Raw genomic sequence first — 19,822 nt, forward strand, 5'->3', positions numbered from 1 at the left:
TATTTTTTTTTCTGACAAACACTTCCAAGAAGTTATCATTGAGCACTGATGTTTTGCCTTGCAGGTTTTCAGCAGTATAGATCGAATAACTCAGAATCCAGGAGAAGAGAAGGAAGACCCTGGGGACAAAACCAAAAGCACAACTTTGCCATCCACAGAAACACTAAGCTGGAGTTCAGAATATTCTGAAATGTATGTGAAATGCCTGTTAAGAAATATAAGTAGTAGCTGCTGGAGCCGTGGTTCTTAAACCTGAGTGTGCGTCAGAGGCACCTGGAGGGCCTGTAACAGCGTAGGATGCTGGGTCCCTCCTCAGGCTTTCTGATCCTCGGATTAGGATGGGGCCTGAGAATGTGACCTTTAACAGGTTCCCAGGAGGTCAGATGCTATGGGCCTAGAGACCACACTTGAAGAACCACTGCACTAGACGTGTCTTGGTTAAGCTTATCTAAGTTCCATTTTTGCCTGGTTAAAAAATTCACCTTGAGCAGCCTCCTGGTATGTATGTATACATGACTTTGTTTTTGTTTTCAATGAAGGCAACAGTTATCCACATCCAACTCTTCAGATACTGAAAGCAACAGACATAAACTCAGTTCTGGCCTGCTTCCCAAACTGGCTATTTCAGCAGAGGCAGAAGCTGCTCCCTGCCCTGGAGACCTCCATGAGGAGCCGGAAAAGCCAGCCCTTCCTCCTGCTGAGTGTGCTCAGGAGGAGCCTGAGGTCACCACCCCAGCCAGCACCATAAGCAGCTCCACCCTGTCAGGTAGGTAAGCTCTGGGTGTGGTGCCTGCCACCCAGACATGATCCTGGAAGTGACTGTGGGCGCTCATTCCCGGGGCTGGCCTAGCCAGATGCAGGTGAGGGTGTTTATGCTATAAGACTCCAACTTCTTGGGCTTGGAGGATGAGCTCCTAAAAATTAAGATCAGATGTCTCAGACTTCTCCTGAGTGCATGGCCATGCAGCAAATCCATGCTTCAACTTGCTTCAGCTTGACCTGAGAGTCAGCCTTAGCGATCACAGCGGGTTTCAGTGGGATGCTGTCGGGACAGTCAGAACACACTAAGGGGGCATGTTCTCTGTTGGTGCCAAGGCATGTCTTGTGGAGTTGCATGTAACTCAAAGTTAGGAGTAAGGGACAATTTCAAATAGTCACCCGGTCAAAATTACCCTCAGAAGTGTCTTGAATCTCCTGTCAGGTATAGCAGAAAGCCAGTTTTCCCTCTGTGTTGACATAGGTGGTCAACATGGAGCTGGTTTTTGTTAAGGGGCCAAACCAAATCACTTAACCTCACCATGCTGGACTCTCAGCAAGTCCAGCCAGGTGCTTACAGTTGTGAGACTCACGGATGTCTTCCATACATCTGGGACAGAGAGGGGAGTCAGAAACACCGGCACAGTTCACATTGGGATTTTATATGCATATGACACAACTCTGCTGCAGACCCAAGTCACCTTCCCAGTCTCTGGGTGACTGGAATAAGAAACTCCTGAGACAACTTAGATTGTCCGGGAGGCAGTCAAGGGCTTGGGTCTTTTCTGTGGAAACACTTTATAATGTTGCTTCAGTGTGAAGTAACCTTCCTGACAACAGGAACGGTATCTTCATGGGTTTTTTAAAAGGCTTAATGTATCATAGATACTTGCTGGCCCTTAATAATGGAGGGGTCCTCATTAGATACTTAACCTTCACTTCCCTCAGAACAAGTCCTTCAAGTGCATTTAAAATATTATTTGGTTTATAAATATTTTATGCACAGCATATGTTCTTCTACAGAGCAATGTCTGTTTATGCTTCTCTAAAAAATAAAACGTGGATATGGCTTAGGGTTGCTCTAATAAATGTTTTCATTAAGCCATATTCCATGTGTTATATTGATAACCATGACTATTCCAAGATTTTTCATGAACATTTTTTAAACTAACTGAATATTCATAGTGCACAATTTTTAAAATCAGTTTAAGACAACAAATTTCATAGGGTTTATCTTTGTCTCATTGAACAGATCATACTTATCTGACAGGGCAGATACCGTACTCACGAAGGTGATTTTTCAAGGCGAGACTTATCTGTTGCACTCTGGATGTGCTGACCCCTACAATTACCCCAAATATGGGAGATTTGGCTGTGTGATTTGTGGTAGTGGGGACTGCATTGGCGCTCTTCCCTGGGGAAAAAAAGTTTGGTTCTAGGAAGGAGACTTACCTTGGGGTAGTGAACACACAATATAATACACAGGTGATGAATTATAGAATTGTACACCTGAGTCCTTTGTACTGTAATTTTATTAACCAACATCACCCCCAAAAATTCAATAAGAAGGTTTGGTTCTTTAGAGGAGCTTCATATATACTTATAGCTTATCATGGGGGAAACTAATGTTGAGCTTTATTTGTTTACTTTTCATCTCAGTTCTGCTTCCATTAGAAAGATTCCACTTGTCCTAACTCTATAAAGCCAAGAGAATAGCAGTGTAGAAACAACATAGTAATCTAGAATCCCTGACCATTTTTAGTTCACCTTGGTAATCGAACCAAATGTAGATATCTCAGCATTTCGTACTTCAGGTTACTAAGGTCTCTATCTGTTTCTTAGTTTTTTACTCCAAATAAAATATATTTACCTCCATTTAAAATTTATTCTTAGCGTGGTGAATTGTGGATGGTCTCTTAGTCTATCTAGCCTACCGCTATCAGAAAGGTGGGAGGTAAAGGGAGGGGAATGGTGTCAAAGCATTTGATAGATGACTTTCATAATTAAAAAAAAATCTGCCTAGGTCCTGCCATGCATTTTGATTAATAGATTTAAACCACCTTTCTTCCTGGCTCCCCCACACACTCACTAAAAATAATCAAAGACCTCGGGGGCTTCACAGAATAGAGAGATGTGCTGATTTGCTCATAGCCAAGGATAATTAAGGAATCTGAAAGCCGTGACTGTAGTAAAATTAAATTTGTTGATTTTTATACTGCTGCACCATCAAAAAGAAAGAACCCTTGACATTTCTAGAGTATTAAGGTGACATTATCCACTGCTGGCAGAAAAGAAGCATGCGCTTAGGTACAGTGCTACAAAACGAGACAGCGGAGGCAAGGGGAGAGATGGTAAAAGAACACTATATATTCACGCCCTGGCATTTAGGGAAGAACAGCTTTATACCTGTTGCTCTTTTTTCGTGACTACATTGTATTTGTAAAAGGAAAAGGAAAAGTCAGGAAGCCTTAGGTATAGTGCCCAAATGCATCCAATGAATTATTCATTGTAAAGAGATTCAGCTTTTCATTTTACACTTGTCAATGATCTTATCCAAACCAAATTAGAAAGGAGAAGGGAGTGTGTAACTTACCCAGAAGTAAGCTTAAGGCTTTTGAGATGAGATTTTTGGTTTGCGAAGCAGTTTTTATCAAGTCCTTCAGCCATAGATTCCTTTATTTGGAATGAATGGAATACCTATGCTGTTAAGTGAGATTGAGTTTGGCATAAAGAAAGATTGTTGGTGATTGTCTTCGTTTGCAGGTCAGATGGGTGTCAGCTGGAAGACTTTGAGTCCTTTCCTACACCCACAGCACAGTAGATGGCCATGGATGGTGCTGTGCCCAACCCCACTCTCCCAGGTCACAGGCTTCCCTTAGCTTGGACCCCACCTAGGGTCTGTGCCGCCTCCCGTGAACGAGGGCCAGACTCCAGCTGTGCAGACGAGTGGTGTATATGTAGCAGTGTGACAGAAATGTTAGTTAAGTCTAATTAAGCCTAACTCTTTCAGGCAAAGAATGTCATGTGGTCAGCACTTTAAAATGTGTCGGCTGGTCTTTCAAAAGATCATTATAATGGTATTAAATTCTCTGTGTGGATTATATATTTTAAGGTGATGATAGTGTAGATGATTGATTAACATACAGGCTTATAGCATTTAGGAGTAAAAATGAAATAAGCATTTTTTGGAAAGAACAGATATATTGTTTGTGATTTTAAAAAGAAAGAAGAAAACTGATAGCCTGTGGAAGAAAGAGCAGTAGAAACCAGTAGAAGTTATTCAGGTTTTCTTTGGGGACTTAACATGTCTCTCTGCTCAAGAACTTTTCTGTTTGGGACTGTGCAGTCACCAGACCGATATCAGTGACGCTTCATTTCTGCATCCTCCCACGTGCTTCTATTCTTTTATGATCCTCTGCTGAAGGAAGTCCTAATTTTTTAACTAAAAAGAGGTCTTCCAGTTTACATTAAAAGTTAATAACATTAAAAATGAGTCATGGCTAGCTTGGAGGGGAAGGGAGCTTCTTCTTACTGATCCAGTATCTTTAGGGCAGATCAGCACATAGCACACTGTCTAGATTCAAAGCCAGGAAGATGTCATGAGCCATTGAGTAATGTAGCCAGTTACATCCTTTGTCTGTTCCTACGAAATTTACAAGGAGCTTAGAGTCAAAGGTGTGAGAAGTCAAAGGAGACGCTTAGGTACTTCTCAGTAGTTACACAGCTAAGCCTTGTGTGAGGTGTGTGCTAGGAAGATGGTAGGAGATGACACAGACTTTAGTCAACATGAAGTGATTAAATGATGTCTCCATATTTCAAAAACCATTATTAACAGCCTTCCCAGTGATGATCATTGTTATCAGAGGATAATATACAGTGGGTGTTCATGTTCTTCATAATGTGATGCTTGCTTCATAGCAGGGTGGAGTGGGGGGAGAGTTGTCTGTACAAGGCCTGCAAAATGTACATTCTAGAAAGTAATTACTCTAGTCAAATGGAGTCATCGACTGAAAATTAGCAGGCTTAGTATACAAGTAGAGGAAACCTGATGGAACGCCTCTTTCATCTTTCCTCCTCCACATCACGTCCTCAAACGAGTCATGTGTTTTTGATGTTTGCCGACACCGTCGGATTGAGAGCCACGTGGGAGGATATTTCCCAGCGTCCGTCCTTCCTTCTCTCTCTTACCCTTTCCCCACCTCTCCTACCCAGATTTTCTTGAACGTGTTTATCCCTTCTTCTTTGTACAGTTGGCAGTTTTTCAGAGCACTTGGATCAGATAAATGGACGGAGCGAGTGTGTGGACAGTACAGATAATTCCTCAAAGCCATCCAGTGAACCTGCTCCTCACATGCCTCGGCCGCGCTTAGAAAGCACAGAAAAAAAGAAAATCTCGGGGAAAGTCACAAAGTCCCTTTCTGCCAGTGCTCTGTCCCTCATGATCCCAGGAGGTAGAGAGACATCTACTCGCATGAAATTGTGTGGTTTGTGCATGTTTGGAATGCTTATTGAGGTACAAGATTGCTTGAAGTGACAAGGGAGAGGTCCCAGCCCCTCTCTCTAGAGCTTCTCCCCGGGGGACCCTGCAGCTTCCAGAGGCTTGTGCACCTCGTTTCTTCTCGCCTCTTCCTGCATCAGGAGATGAAGCAGCCTTCCTTCCCGCAGAGCCGCATTTCTTCTGTTTTCTTTTCTTTTCTCCCCCTTGAAAGTGAAGTGATAAGTTTCTCTCCTGAATAATCTTTCTTCCCTACACTTATGTATCATTTATATACTTTACAGAGCTGTGAACAACATCTGTGTTAGAAAGCTAAGTATAGTTTTTCTCATCGAATTAATGGAAGTAGACACAGGAAGCATAAGTTTTTATTTCTGGGGATGCAGAGAGTCACAGACAGCCCTGAAATGATGTTTCCCAGCCCTGTCTCTTGAGCTATGCTTCCTCCTACTGGTAGTCAAGTCATTTTCTGCCCTGTATTTGAAAACAGAGCTTACTAACGGTTTTGCTGAATTGCAGTAGTTTTCCACCACCTGGTTTTGCCTCTAGTAATCACTAAGTCTGTAGTAATTCCACCGGCAGAGATGAAATACACACCCTGGTGGTGGTTGTGGCTTATCGCTCAAATGACAGCAATAGAATGAAAGTGGCAATTATATTGCAGATGGCTTGCATTTGGAAGAGTTCAGACCATGTATAAAAGGATTGTTTACAATTTTGAAATTTAAAATTTGGGCAAAAAGAAACTGGATACAAACAAATGCTCATTTAGGGGTAGCACTCTACCATATTCTATTTTCTGGGAGGCATCCTATTTGGCACCGTAAAACAACCCCCATCTCCCTAATTTAAATGACTGTCCATACCCAGAGGCAGTGACCCCAGTGCAGCTGTATCGGGAAGGTAAGTGTGATGTAGCCCAGCCCACCCTGAGAGCTGGCGAGAAAGCCCACCTCTTGGTAAAGTAATTTGTTACTCAGTTCGGGGAAAACAGGGCCTGGCTTCTCAGCAGTCCGGATCTGTGTGCCCACCCAGTCCTCTTCTTGCTTGCATGTTTTGAAGTCCTTTGCCCACCTGTGTATATCTTTTCACCTGTTCTTTTGATCAGACACAAGGTAACCAGCAAAAGGACACCAAGGTGGCCCATGAGGTCAGAGAGGGAAGGGGCATGGATAGTGATTCATTTAGCTCACCGTGAGGGAGGGCAGGGGTCCTTCCCGCTTACTGTGGCCACATGGCTACTCACCACACTGATGATTCCATAGTGGTGGCATTTTGTAGCCTGGTTCCAACAGAGCTCACGTTGAAACCTCAGCATCTTTTGTAGATTACTCTCGTTCTCAAACACACACAAACAATTTCGCATGACCAGTGAAAATCTGTTTAGATTCACAGAGCTGGAACATTGATATGAACTACAAAGTAAAAGGTGTTTGCTTATAAAACAAGGAAAACCAAGTAAGAATTGGTGTTTTAGAATATGAACTGAATTCCGCTTAAAATTTCTGTATCTCACCTGCATCTTCCTCTCAGAAACCTTATTAGAAATGCAGGCAATACATGAGGAGAATCACTTGTAACCATAGTAATAAGGAGTGATTCTTTTATAAAGAAATTGCCATTTCAGTGCTTTCTTGATCCATTTTTTTAATCAGAAGTAGTTCAATGATAATGTAAAAAGCAGTAGGTAAATTGAAACTTTCTTTTCTGGTCATGGGTGTTTGTAAAAGTTGTTAAGGGCATGATTTGGCACCTGAGAATCTTTTCCTATAGCCCATACAGTCTTTTCTGTGAGAGTGGACTTCAAACTTGTGCAACTATGATTTTTTTCTTTAATTAAAATAAAATGCATCACATAATACTATAGCCAGATAGTAGCTAAGTTTTATGTGTGTTTTAATTAGCATAGAGAACTAACAAATTATAACTTTAGATTATTAAATGAAAGCTAATTAAAATAGAGACACTTTTGAAGTTTCCTTGGCAGCCTTCTATTTTGAAATTCATACCAGTTACCCGTGGAAATGTTTTTATAGTATTTCTTCTTCATTATTATTATTTTTTTATTAGAAATGGATGAATCTGATTTACGACCATGCTCCCAATCCCAGCAGGGCTGGCGTGGTGAGGGCTGGCTGCATGTGTGTTTGTGTGACTGGGATCGGTTTTGATGACTGGCTTCCTTGTTGTAGATATGTTTGCTGTTTCTCCACTGGGAAGCCCGATGTCTCCGCATTCCCTGTCCTCGGACCCCTCTTCTTCACGGGACTCCTCTCCCAGCCGAGATTCTTCAGTGGCCTCTGCCAGTCCACATCAGCCCGTAGTCATCCACAGTTCGGGGAAGAACTATGGTTTCACCATCCGAGCCATCCGGGTGTACGTGGGGGACAGTGACATCTACACAGTGCACCATATTGTATGGGTAAGACCAGCCACCTCCCATCCTTGCTGCTTTTCATCCCCAGCCGAACTGGGATATGGGTGAGTTGTCTGAGACACAGTTAGCTCCAAATGTATTTTCTGTTATGCTGGCATTTGGGGCCTGTTCCATTTTCCTTTAGTGCCCTTTCCCTTTATCTCTATGATAGAATCAAATTTAGCAAAAACTAATCCTTTCTCATAGTTCTGTCCATTTCTCACATTTGATTGTTCACTCTTTGTATCAAGCTGGTAGAAAGAGTCAGAGACAGTTCTGTTTCCATTCTTCTTTTAGTTTTTTGTTTTCTTTTTTTTCTGACCTTCTTTAAAAAATTACCTTCTCAGATCACTTGAATTTTTTAAGGAACCATAAAAATTATCCTGTTTTAGGATGATGACAATAAAAAAAAAATAATAATGCCTTTTCAATTTCCTCTTAAGAGCTTAGGGTCATTTGCTAATTAACTCAGAATAGTCTGTCACTAGAAATAGTAGGCATTAGGGTTGTCATTTATTTGCTTACAAATATATCCTCTCCTCTTGGACTTTAGAATGTGGAAGAAGGAAGTCCTGCGTACCAGGCAGGACTAAAGGCCGGGGACCTGATCACACACATTAATGGAGAACCAGTGCATGGACTTGTCCACACGGAAGTAATAGAGCTCTTGCTAAAGGTACTGTCTCTTTTAGGTTATGACCATACAGAGGAGGAAGGAAGGGACTGGTACCAAGAATTCTATACCTGAGCTCTAGAGTTCATCTCTGGAACACCCCTACATACATAGTCTTATTAATGAAAACGTATTCGGCCGTCTCAGGTTTATTGTTAAAGACAAAAGATGCGACTCCTCTGATTTTGTATCATGAAAAACATATCCTTATATCTGCGTATCACTTCCTGATTAAATTTGGCTTCTTATTCTAAATTACAAATAATAAGAGTTCTCCTTGTCTAATGTGCTTCACATAGGAAAATCTATTTGGAAATCAACTAAAGGTGATAGTCTTCAGGAACATTTAGGGGGTTTTATTCTAAGTTAGTGGAAGACAAAGTGGTATTAAATGATAGGTCTGACCTGAAAGTTTAGTCAGAGAGGGATTTCCTTGGAAAGATAGGATTGTGAACATAAACATGTATACTGTAAATTATGGAAATAGGTGGTAATGAAAGAAGGGATTCTGGCAAAAATTAGCACCCCCCCCCTTGCAAATGACTTTGAATAGAGATTAATATCTGTTTAAAACGTAAGCTGAATAAAGCCTAGGGACTGAGAAGATCATGGGAAGCATGAAAGCAGTGGAGAGACGGAATCTTATATTGATCTGCTCAGTTTTGCCAACTTATCTGCTTTGCCACCTGCTCATTCTAGAAGATAAAGTTATAGCTACAGATATGGATCTGAGTAAAACAAATAAAGATGAATTTGAGCTTGATATTACATTTTTTTCTCAGAAAAAAGCACACCAATTTTTCTGAGATTAGAAATGCAGTTTCTCTGGTGGTAGGATTGTTTTACAAATCAATAGACTTGGGGATGAGTTCTTGCTTGGTGAATACTGGAAGGGGCTGCCCGACACAGGTGTGAGTCAAAGCTTCAGAGAGCCTGAGGCCTGCTGAGAGACAAAGCACACACTCACATATGTCATTTAAGTGATGTGCAGTCAGACCATTTCTAGAGCACTGGCTCTGAGGCAGGTACCCTAGGAGACATTGGTAACATGGGAATTAAGGTATTGTCCTTACACTCAAGAAGTATGGAAGATGGAAGAGATGTGGAAGCAGATAAAATACCACTAATTTAATTATTCAGGGCTGTAGCAGAGGGAGAAAACATTCTATGTGTGTGAAGAGGCATCACAAGGAAATGACGTGTAACTGGAACTTGAAAGAAAATGAGGCATTTGGGAGGCACTTCAGGGAAGTGGGTGTGTAAGGCCTTTCAAAAGTAAGTTCAGTTAGGAGACTTTTTTCTTTCCTTCTCTGTCATTTCCCCAGCCAGCGTAAGAGTCTTCTAAAGACTCTGCATCTGGCCGAGGTTCTGAGGGTAGTAATAACATGTTTGTTCTAAGGTCCAGTGTGAAGTAGCAGATCATAGAAAAGTTGTTGCCATTGATTGATTCACAGCATTAGTGAGACTTTGTTCTTGGTCTGGGGGCGGGATTTGCTGTCATCTGTAATCACAGGGTGTTCCTCTAACTGTAGGCAGTTTTCTTGCAAATGCGTGCTATTGATCACCAGAGGGCTAGGGCTGAATGTCAAGAGAACATTGCAGAGCCATAGGTGGTGTTGGAAATCCCCTTATGATCACGCTGAACACGTAGCCCATCTGATGGCAGCCCTGCAGGAGGGATGCAGAATTATTATTAAAACTTCCCACATAATCCCAGTATTTACCCAGATGGTATATTGGTAGATACTCAATAAGTGTTTGTGGAATTGAGGTGAGTGATGGGGTTGTCCTTTGCCTGCTGTCCACATGTTATCAGAGGGGGTGGGGGAGGCAAGTTCCATACAACCACTTACCTTGTGTCTTGACTCCTGTCTTGCTGCACATGCCATTTAGCTTAGTAATAAAAGCCTTATGATGCATGGAGTTAGTTTACACTTTCGCGACATGGCTACTGAGTAGAAATGTGCCATTTCTGGTAGTTACCTGGAAATAGGTTCATTCACTACCTACCTGTGATAACATTCTTTGTCCTACTGGCATGGGACAACTCTCTTAAGTGTCCAAGAAATGAGAGGCAGAGAATCATTGCTGAGTTTGAGATCCCTTAGCTGTGAGCTCCCCTGATATGATCCCAGAACTCCCCAAGACAAAATTCAAGGAGATTCTTGTGTCTGACTAGCTGCTTCTCCCACAGTGCCCGATCCTCTGGGCTCCAGGGGTGCCCCATTGCTGCCTCACAGAGAGACCCTTTGTAAGGGCTCGGAAGTTTTTCTTGGTCCGGGGAGTTTGTCCCTCTGTCTATTATATCCAGTGTATGAGCTTCTCCAGTGGATTAGGGACCACAAAGGAAGGCAGACAGAGGCTGTCTAACTCTACAAAGCTCCTTGAACTTTTCTAAGAGCTCACTTTGACCCTTTGTTGTAATAATAAGTCTATGCTTTTATAGGTGCGCTTCTCTTAGATGTCGTCAGTCCTACTAGATCTTTGCCATATCTTAGCATCAGCAATTAAAAGGTCAAAGGGATTTTAGATGGTAACATATGTTTGGCCTTCTTCATTCCTTATAGCAGCACCGTGTTATATGCAGCATAGCTCCTGCCACAGCATATCTCTGTATCATCTCATATTTCTGCTCTGAATATCAGAAGAAGTAATAAACTGAAATATGTATCTTTAGAAAATAGACATTTATTTTACTGAGACATAGTTGACCATTTTCATCATTTACTTTATATAGTATCTGAATATGATTCTGGATTTTAAAACCTCTCTTCCTGCTTCTATGAAATTTGAATGTACATTTCTCCTAAAGATCTCTGGCAAGGTCTCTTGTCAGATTCCAACAATCGCATTAATAACACCATCCCATCTGGTAACACAGTGCTTTCATCGCCGCACCTAGGCAGCGTATGTCCCTGAAATTGTGTAGATGTGCTATGATGGCGAACCGCTGGCACTCTTCAGAGCCATGGCGTGCTCTGTCACAGATCCGGGCAGAGGATCCTGCCTCTTGTTCATAAAGGAGGCACTCAGGAGGCGTAACCAGTGTAACGAAACAAAAAGGATGCAAGGGATTTAATTATCTTCCCAGTGAACTGTGTAATCATGCAGCTTTCTTTTAAATTTACCCAGCGGTCTTCTACAATGTGTAAAGTGACTAGTTTCAACACTGGGCTCCCGTGTGCCATCACTGGTCGGACATCAAGGTGGTAGCTGTGTTTTGGTGTTCTTGGGTGCTGTTTACATGACGTTTCATACTTACAAGCCACTTTGCAAAATCTCATAGCAGCCTTAGAAAAAGGAGGAAGAGCCATCACATAGGGCTGCATGTATATATGTAAAAATACATGTACAATACTTACATCATTTGGATTGTGCATATAGTAAGCACAACCCTGGCTGGTTTGGCTCAGTGGATTGAGCATCGGCCTGCGAGCTAAGTGTCGCTGGTTCGATCTTCCAGTCAGGGTACATCAGAGAAGGAAAACTCTGACTCCAAAAAACCTCCGCTGCCTTGCGGCATACCTCTTCAGGGGAAAGGCTAAGGGAGTAAACCCCGACAGAAAATCCGGAGCCGGAGTCCCTAAGGCGGTTTGACGTTGTAGTCAACACCGGCAATTCCTGCGGCGCACCTGAAGCCAAGCTGTATTGACTCCGTCTTTCCCTTGGACCCTTCAGCTGCGAAGAGAGGGGGGGTCTGCTGCATGGGCAACAGCAGACCCTCCATATCACCCTGCCCAGGCTCTGTAGCTTCAGCTTCACTGGAGAGGACACTCCAGCGTCATCACAAGATGTCGATTCAACACGGGAGGAGACAGATACCGTGTCACTCCCGAGTCGGACTGCACAGCCATTCTCGGCGGTGCAGATAGACTCTTAAGAAGCTACACCATCGTCTCTCGAGACGGACGGCTGCCGACATAGTAAGCACATCCCATGAAATGTGCAGAGCATTGCTCTAGGTACTGCAAGGGTCCCACAAAAAATGGCACAAAAGAGTAATAGACCCTGGCTGGATAGGTCAGTTGGTTAGAGCATCATCTCAATACACCAAGGTTGCAGGTTCAGTCTCCGATCAGGGCACATACAAGAATCAACCAATGAATGCATAAATAAGGGGAACAACAAATCAATGTCTCTGTCGCTCTCTCTTTCTCTCTCTCTCCCTCTCCCCCTCCTTTTCTCCCCCTCTCTATCAATAAATAAATAAAATTAAGAGTAATAAGAAATAGTGCCTTACATGAATGCACTCAGGTAATCCTCACATAGTGGGAAATAGGTACTACGAATATAAATGCCCCCGTTTTAGAGATAAAGAGATTAAAGCAGAGAGAAGTTAGGCAGCCCAAGCTTATCTGGTAGGAAGGAGCAAAGAGGGTTTGCACCCCTGCAGTGTAGACGTGGAGCCCGTTCTTCAAGCACTACACCAGAGTGCTCGTACATTAAGTTTTCCGACTGCCAGTGACTTACTGTGTGATGTTCACTGGGGAAGACAGTGGCAATTCCAGGCTACCATCAAAGTGTTAAAACATAACGAGCAGGCCGTACGAATGGCCTAAGTCCTGAAGGAGCAATGGCCTCCCACCATGGTGGACAGATGTGGGAAGTTAGGGGTCATCTGCGCAGGGCTGTGAGGGCTGGTATTAGTATATGGGAAGGGGAGGCAGGACAGTCTATGCCAAACAAAGAGAGGGCATAAAAACGCAAGGGCGGGAGACCTCAGAGCAAAGCCGGGCAGTGGAGAGCAGGTTCAGAAAGGATGAAGTGTGCAAGAAGGGTGGGGCTGGAGTGTGGGGGCTGTGAATTAGGCAAAGCAAGACACAGCTCTGCGGGAACAGTGCCACGCTCTGTGTGCGTTTTGCAGAGAAAAAATTGTGGAAACAGTCTAGCTCAAGAGGTACCCAAGGCCAACGGATAGCTAATGTGGGGCGGGATTGAGAAAAGTGGTTGGGCAGACTGACTTCAGCTATTGTGTTCAGTTCAGCCAGCTGAAAATAATTTCCTTTCCACCATGCTTTCAAGTAGAAGAAAACCAACAGAACATTTAACAGCCTGCTGGCTCGTTATTTGTTGTTATTTTTAAAGAAGTATCCCAGAGTCTCTGTGATAAGAGATTGCTCATTCCCTAGAAGAATGTACTGAGGATAAACCCACCCAGTTAGCCACATTATGCCATTAAGTATAGGAAGCACTTGCTGTAACCGAAGGATCCACCAGGTGGCAGGCTTCCTATTTCCCACCTATTCTCTGTAAAGTTATCTTCCAATCATTTATCATTTTCTCAGTCATTTATCATTTTCTCAGTCATTTATCATTTTCTCAGTCATTAAGGTTTCTGACCAAAATTGGTACTCTTTATCTTTTTTGTCTGTATTCCCCCTAAGGGCATTATCTCTTGTTGTATTTCCATATGTAGAAACAAGAAGAGAAAACTGGGTTGGGTTTTCATAGGCAAAGGGGACCTTTGTACAGAGTCTAGCGATGTGCTCTGATTTAGCATTCCTGGTTGTAACTATTTTCTGAAAAATGTTCAGCATTTATATTTATTTTATAAAATGCTTATATTTTATTTTTTTAAAAGATTTTATTTATTTTTAGAGAGAGGGGAAGGGAGGGAGAAAGAGAGGGAGAGAAGCATCAATGTGTGGTTGCTTCTCGTGCGCCCTCACCTGGGGACCTGGCCCGCAACTCAGGCGTGTGTCCTGACTGGGAATTGAACCCTTTGATTCACAGGCTGGTACTTATGATATTTTTTTAACTCCTTAACTTCTTGACAATCTGATGCTGTGATGTCCCTCCTGTTAGTCAGTGCCTTGCCTCCCTCACCACAAGTACAAGCTGTATACTCTGCTGGGAACAAGAGAGATGGAGAGGGTCCAGGCTGCCTGCCCATGAGGAGTGGAGCGGGCAGTGGGAGTGAGGGCAGGCCAGCCCCGTTTGGGCTCTTCCACAGGGCGCGGTGACTCAAGGAAGAAAGAAACACGGTGTCTCTGAATCTGTTGTCCTTATCTATCTATAACACAAGGAAGGATAGCAATTCCTTTCCACCTCATATGGTTGTAAAAAATAAATGGAAATGACCAGGTTGTGAAAATAAATGGAAAAAATATATGTGATAAATACTTTAATATTCATAATGCACTTTTGAAATACCAGGGGGCATTGTTAGCCTCTTGTAGATAGAGATATAAAGTCAGTGTTGATTATGTTAGAAAAGGATAGGCTGGATTCAGACCCGTGTAGCTCATGTGACAGATCACTGCAGTGATCATTATGGCCACGTGTCCAGTCTGCATTGAATGTGGAAAAAGACAGAAAGAACTTCAGTGAAAGATAAGCTCCAACCACCACACTTGTTGCCCTTTTCCTTCACCTAAGGCATAGTAAAATCTAAAATTTTAGTATGGCTTCTTTCTGTTTGTGAAGAAAAGGAAGACTGCATTCCAAACAACCGTTATTGGTGGGCCTTTCATACTTACAAGAATTTTCCATTTAAATATAAATAGAATGTGAGTCTCTACTATCAGATAAAGGTTTATTTGTAAAGTTCTGGCATTTGTATATAGAAAGTATAATTTATTTTTTCATAATGAAAACAATTTTTCTTCTCTTATTCATGTTTAAATCCATTTCTTTAAAATATTTTTATAATTATGACATTAGGTATGGGATTATATACTCTTAAATATATAAAGAACTCTAAAATCAATAATCAAATGCTATGATTTTCAGATACTTAATTAGATATGACACGATCAAATAATTCCGTAAAGAAATATAAATGATCAAAATCAACGAGACAACATTCAGCCTGTTAATTGCCAAAGAATGAAGAGTAAAACTCGGTATAATTTTTTCTATAAAATTGGTAATTTGTTAAATGTTATTAAGTTCTGACAAGCCTGTGGTAAGATAGACTCGCAAGAGTGAAAACTGACATAAACTTTCTGGGAAGTAGTGTATCAGCTTGTACCAACAGTCTTTGAAGAGTTCAGATAGACCCTTTCTTTGTTTTAGTGCATGGGATCTAGTTACCTAATCTAAAGAGAATGTCAGAGGTTAGGACAGTGATATACAGGTGAACATATTTATTTCAACTCTCATAAGAATTGAAAAGTAGGAAACAGTAGCAGTAGCAGTAGGGAAAGAGTTAAATTTTGATCCACCCATCTCATGGAATATTATATGACAGCCAAAGTTCTGAAGGCATATTCAATGATTAAGGGAAAGTTTTTCAAAGTTATATAATGTGAAATGAAGAAACAATGTGAAACTAAGTATTAGCTTAATTTAAGATGGAAATTATTTATGAAGTATGTCTGTATGTAGATGTATAATTTATACTTGCCTGAAAAAAAGACCAGCAAAAAATACCCTCAAGTATCACCAGTGTTAGCTAGGTAATTGGCTTCTTGATGATTATTATCATTTTATTTATACTTTACTATATTATTCTTATAATGGCTTTATTACTTCCCAGATTGGGGGACAGAGTAGATGTTAACAGGGAAAGAGTCAATCCTTGTTTTTTCAGTCTCCTTTTTCTTAAATCCCCATTGCTTAAGGCCACCTAAAGGTGAGTGTGTCTTTCAGGCCTAGGCTTAATTAGTTAATTAATTTATTTTTTAGAGAGAGGGGAAGGGAGGGAGAAAAAGAAGGAGAGAAGCATCGATTGGTTGCCTCTCACACGCCCTGATCTGGGGACCTGGCCTGTGCTCTGACTGTGAATCAGATCGGTGACCTTTTAGTTTGCAGGCCAGCACTCATTGCACTGAGCCACAGCAGCCAGGGCATAGGCCTTGGATTTTTAAAAGGCCCTTCTCCTGCCCTGGCTGGTGTGGCTCAGCTGGTTGGAACATTGTCCTGTACACCAAAAGGCCTCAGATGATGTTTCTCTCTCACACTGATGTTTCTCTCTCCCTCCCTTCCCTTTTTTCCAAAATCAATAAACATGTCCACAGGTGAGGATTAAAAATTAATTAATGAAAAAAAGAAGCCCTTCTTCTTATACTTCTCATCTTTTTAAGGTAGTCAGGGCCATTTTTGACTTTGAAAGGACATGTTTCTCCCCTGGTTATTAAGAAATTCGGAAGAAATCATTGATGCTGGAATAATGGGGCTCAGCCCTGCCCACCTGCCCTGGGCACCCCTCAGCCTGGCTTCTGACTCCATTCTCCAGTCCGTCCCCAGGGCCTGCCCAGCAAGCCCTGGTCCCAGGACTGAATGAAACGGCACAGAAACCCGCCTGGAATTACCTCACCACACGTGACCTGGTGGAAGAAAGGCCATTTCATAGTCACCGGCATAAACTTTCCAGCTCAGCAAGCTGACAGGTTTTATGGTGATAGAAAAGGAACCTTTTAAAATAATGAAAAATGAAAGTCTCATTCAATTTTGTTACTCTTTGATTTCTAGGTCAAAGGAAAAACACAAAAATGAAAAAAAAGAAAAATAAATCAACCCAGGAGATAGCCCTTGGGCACATTATTTATACTTAATACATATGGATGAGGGTAACTGTTATTTATAGAGCCTTTCCATGTATCACTCTGGGTACTGGAGGCTTTAACAACTCTGTTCCGTGTGTGATCCTCAGAGGAGCCCCTATGAGAAAGGTTGATTGTACTGTCAGCACAGGAAGAGGAGGCCCAGGGAGGGGAAGCCACCTGCCCAGGTCCCAGAGCTCGGATTTCAGCTCAGTCTGTGGAGTCCAGAGCCCACCCTCTTAAAAGAAACTTACATTTTGTCTCCACCCACACTGTGTTCTCCAGGACTTTACTGTTTGAGGGGTTGTTTAGAAATGCAAGTCCTTTTGTATGTACGTCCTCTTGTATCTTTGTCTTTGACTCCTGTCTCTATTCTGATCTTGTTTCATTACAGCATTTCCCTTTAATGCCACCTCATTTTTTTTATAGAGTGTGAATAAGGTGTCGATCACTACTACCCCATTTGAAAACACATCAATCAAAACGGGACCAGCCAGGAGAAACAGCTATAAGAGCCGGATGGTGAGGCGGAGCAAGAAATCTAAGAAGAAAGAAAGTCTAGAAAGGTTAGTTAAAACAGTATTCTTTGTGAATTTAGTGGGGCACCCATGTTGGAGGAAAGTTACTCCCTACTTAATTTAAGTGTTTATATAGGAGAGATTTTGTGTTGTGGGTCACGTATATTTATACATGAAAGTTTATATTCATAATAGCATTATTTTTCATTGTGATAAGGTTTATATAGGTATGTTGTAGAATTCATATTGCTCTCTCATGTGTGAGAACTGCGAACAGCTCTTTTGTATTTCTTAAGCCTCTGGACTTTATTTCATTTGAGTTGAATTTGAGGAACTGGACCTTCAAGCAGTTTTTAACATTAAATTTATATTTAATAATGTCCTTTACGCTATCGAAAAACAGTTGGTATTTTTAAGTGCCAGACAGTCTGAAATAACTATATCTTAAAAGCATCTAGATAAACCTAGAAATAAAAGGGCTTTGTTTTACTGACTGAAAATCTAGCCAGGTTCCCCGTTTGCTGTCTGAGAGGCACGATGAACATCTGTCTGTGCAAGACACTGGCAAGATGCGGGGAGTGTTTCTGGTGGGAACAGATCTTGCCAGGCAGCTGTCCAGATGTTCTCCCTACCTGGTGCCCCAGCAGCTCTCCTTGGCCCACTTGAACCTGATGTGGGATCCTACTAAGAGGAGTTTTGATAATAGAAATGTAGAAAAATCAGCAAATGTAAAAGGAATGGATATCAACTCCAGGAAAGACAAAGTTATACAAGGAAGGAAGTAGAATTATGCTTTACATGGCCCAGCTGTGAACAATATTTATAACATAAAGAAACCACCAGCCTTTTTTTGTAACCAAAATTTTTTGTTTAGCTCTATTAGGAATAGGAAAGGGAAAGTGGATTTAGTCAGAGGGTGGAAAGGGGTCGTATAAGAGCTTAATTCTCATCTTCTGTGGTAGGATATCAACAGATAATTTCTGAAACTAAAAACTAAGAAGTAATGTAAGCAAGTTGCTTAGCAATATACAGACAGATGGAAGAAAAATCACTCGTGTCTATGGGGAGTGGGCAAAAAAAGGCAGAGTAGGGGAGTTATTATTTGTCATTTTAAGTTTATAAAACTGTTTGGCTTTTTAACCCAAGTGCATATTATTACTTTTATTAAAATTGCACACTACACAACACAAATTTTGAGATTCTTCTTTTTTTAATGTGTGCTTAGATTTTGTATGGTCTGCAATTCATAGAAAACACACTGTTTCCAGGGTGGCAGTGTTGAAACCTATTGCTTATGCTCACTGGGGGCAGGTTGGGCCTGCATGATGGTAAAGGAATTCTGTTCAGCCGCCTGTATTTCTCAGCCGTCTGAGACGGTGTCTTATGCTTTGAGACAGGCTCGCTGAACACTGAATACACATATGCTACTGATACAGCGTGGTGTCTGCTGCCCTGCTGATAGGATAATCTTCAGTTCACCTTTCTCGGCTTTTCTATGTAAATGTATAGCCTGTATTGTCATTAGGAATATTCAAGAGCTCACAATGGAATGAGCATAGCACACAGCCCCTGGCAGATAAAGCTTTGGCCCAGTGGGGCACCATTAAAGAATTCTATATCCCAGATGACTTTTCTTCCAGAGATTTACTTTGTATTATCTTATAATGAAATTATGTCAGTATCTGGGGGTACATACTCAGAAGCTTTCAGGACAAGAATACCTTTTTATAAACTTGACAAATAAATAAATGAATAAAAGTAATGTGTATGCTTTATATATTTTTTTTTATTTTCCCAGCTCTTCTAAAACTGTTTGGAATTAAGAGAGCTTCCATTGTATATTATCTTCCTTTCTTAGTCATAAAAATATCTTCACTATAAAAGTAGGACCTTGCCCTGGCTGGTGTGGCTCAGTGGATTGAGCACCAGTCTGCAAACCTAAAGGTTGCTGGTTTGATTCCCAGGCAAGGAACATGCCTGGGTTGTGGGCCAGGTCCCCAGCTAGGGGCATGAGAGAGGCAACCGATCGATATTTCTTTCCCTCTCTTTCTCCCTTCCCCTCTCTCTAAAAGTAAATAAATAAAATATTTTAAAAATGGAATCCTACTCTTTAATAGGATCTGCCGTCATATCACCATTTCTGGCACAGAGGTGTGAGCAGAACACACAGGAATTGCGGGGAGGCAGGAGTGGCTCCAAACACAGGATCTGATCCATTTTCTTTGTTTTCATTCTAGGAGGAGATCCCTTTTCAAAAAACTAGCTAAGCAGCCTTCTCCCTTACTCCACACCAGCCGAAGTTTCTCCTGCTTGAACCGATCACTGTCATCTGGGGAGAGCCTCCCAGGGTCCCCCACTCACAGCTTGTCTCCCCGATCTCCTACACCCAGCTATCGCTCCACGCCCGACTTCCCATCTGGTGAGTGAGTCCCCTGGCTGGGACAGCAAGGGGGAGTTGGGAGGAGGTCAAAGTCCCCA

General features: G+C 41.9%; 1 protein-coding gene and 1 non-coding gene across 2 annotated transcripts in view; both read left to right on the top strand.

Moving 5' to 3' along the window:
- The window catches only part of MAST4 (microtubule associated serine/threonine kinase family member 4), a 166,932-nt gene that overhangs the window by 140,437 nt on the left and 6,673 nt on the right, over positions 1 to 19,822 (top strand). The window contains exons 19-25 of the mRNA XM_090276340.1: positions 65 to 192; positions 540 to 766; positions 5,007 to 5,207; positions 7,444 to 7,673; positions 8,221 to 8,343; positions 17,256 to 17,392; positions 19,582 to 19,763. Of these exons, the coding sequence (XP_090132466.1) occupies positions 65 to 192; positions 540 to 766; positions 5,007 to 5,207; positions 7,444 to 7,673; positions 8,221 to 8,343; positions 17,256 to 17,392; positions 19,582 to 19,763 (1,228 nt within the window). The remainder of the gene's footprint in view (positions 1 to 64; positions 193 to 539; positions 767 to 5,006; positions 5,208 to 7,443; positions 7,674 to 8,220; positions 8,344 to 17,255; positions 17,393 to 19,581; positions 19,764 to 19,822) is intronic.
- LOC150008455 (U1 spliceosomal RNA) lies at positions 2,012 to 2,173 on the top strand. Its single transcript, XR_016511607.1, has one exon. It is a non-coding gene; the product is annotated as a U1 spliceosomal RNA (small nuclear RNA).

The sequence above is a fragment of the Furipterus horrens genome, unplaced genomic scaffold (genome assembly GCF_987537825.1).
Source record: "Furipterus horrens unplaced genomic scaffold, mFurHor1.1.pri manual_scaffold_5, whole genome shotgun sequence".
Lineage (NCBI taxonomy): Eukaryota > Metazoa > Chordata > Mammalia > Chiroptera > Furipteridae > Furipterus > Furipterus horrens.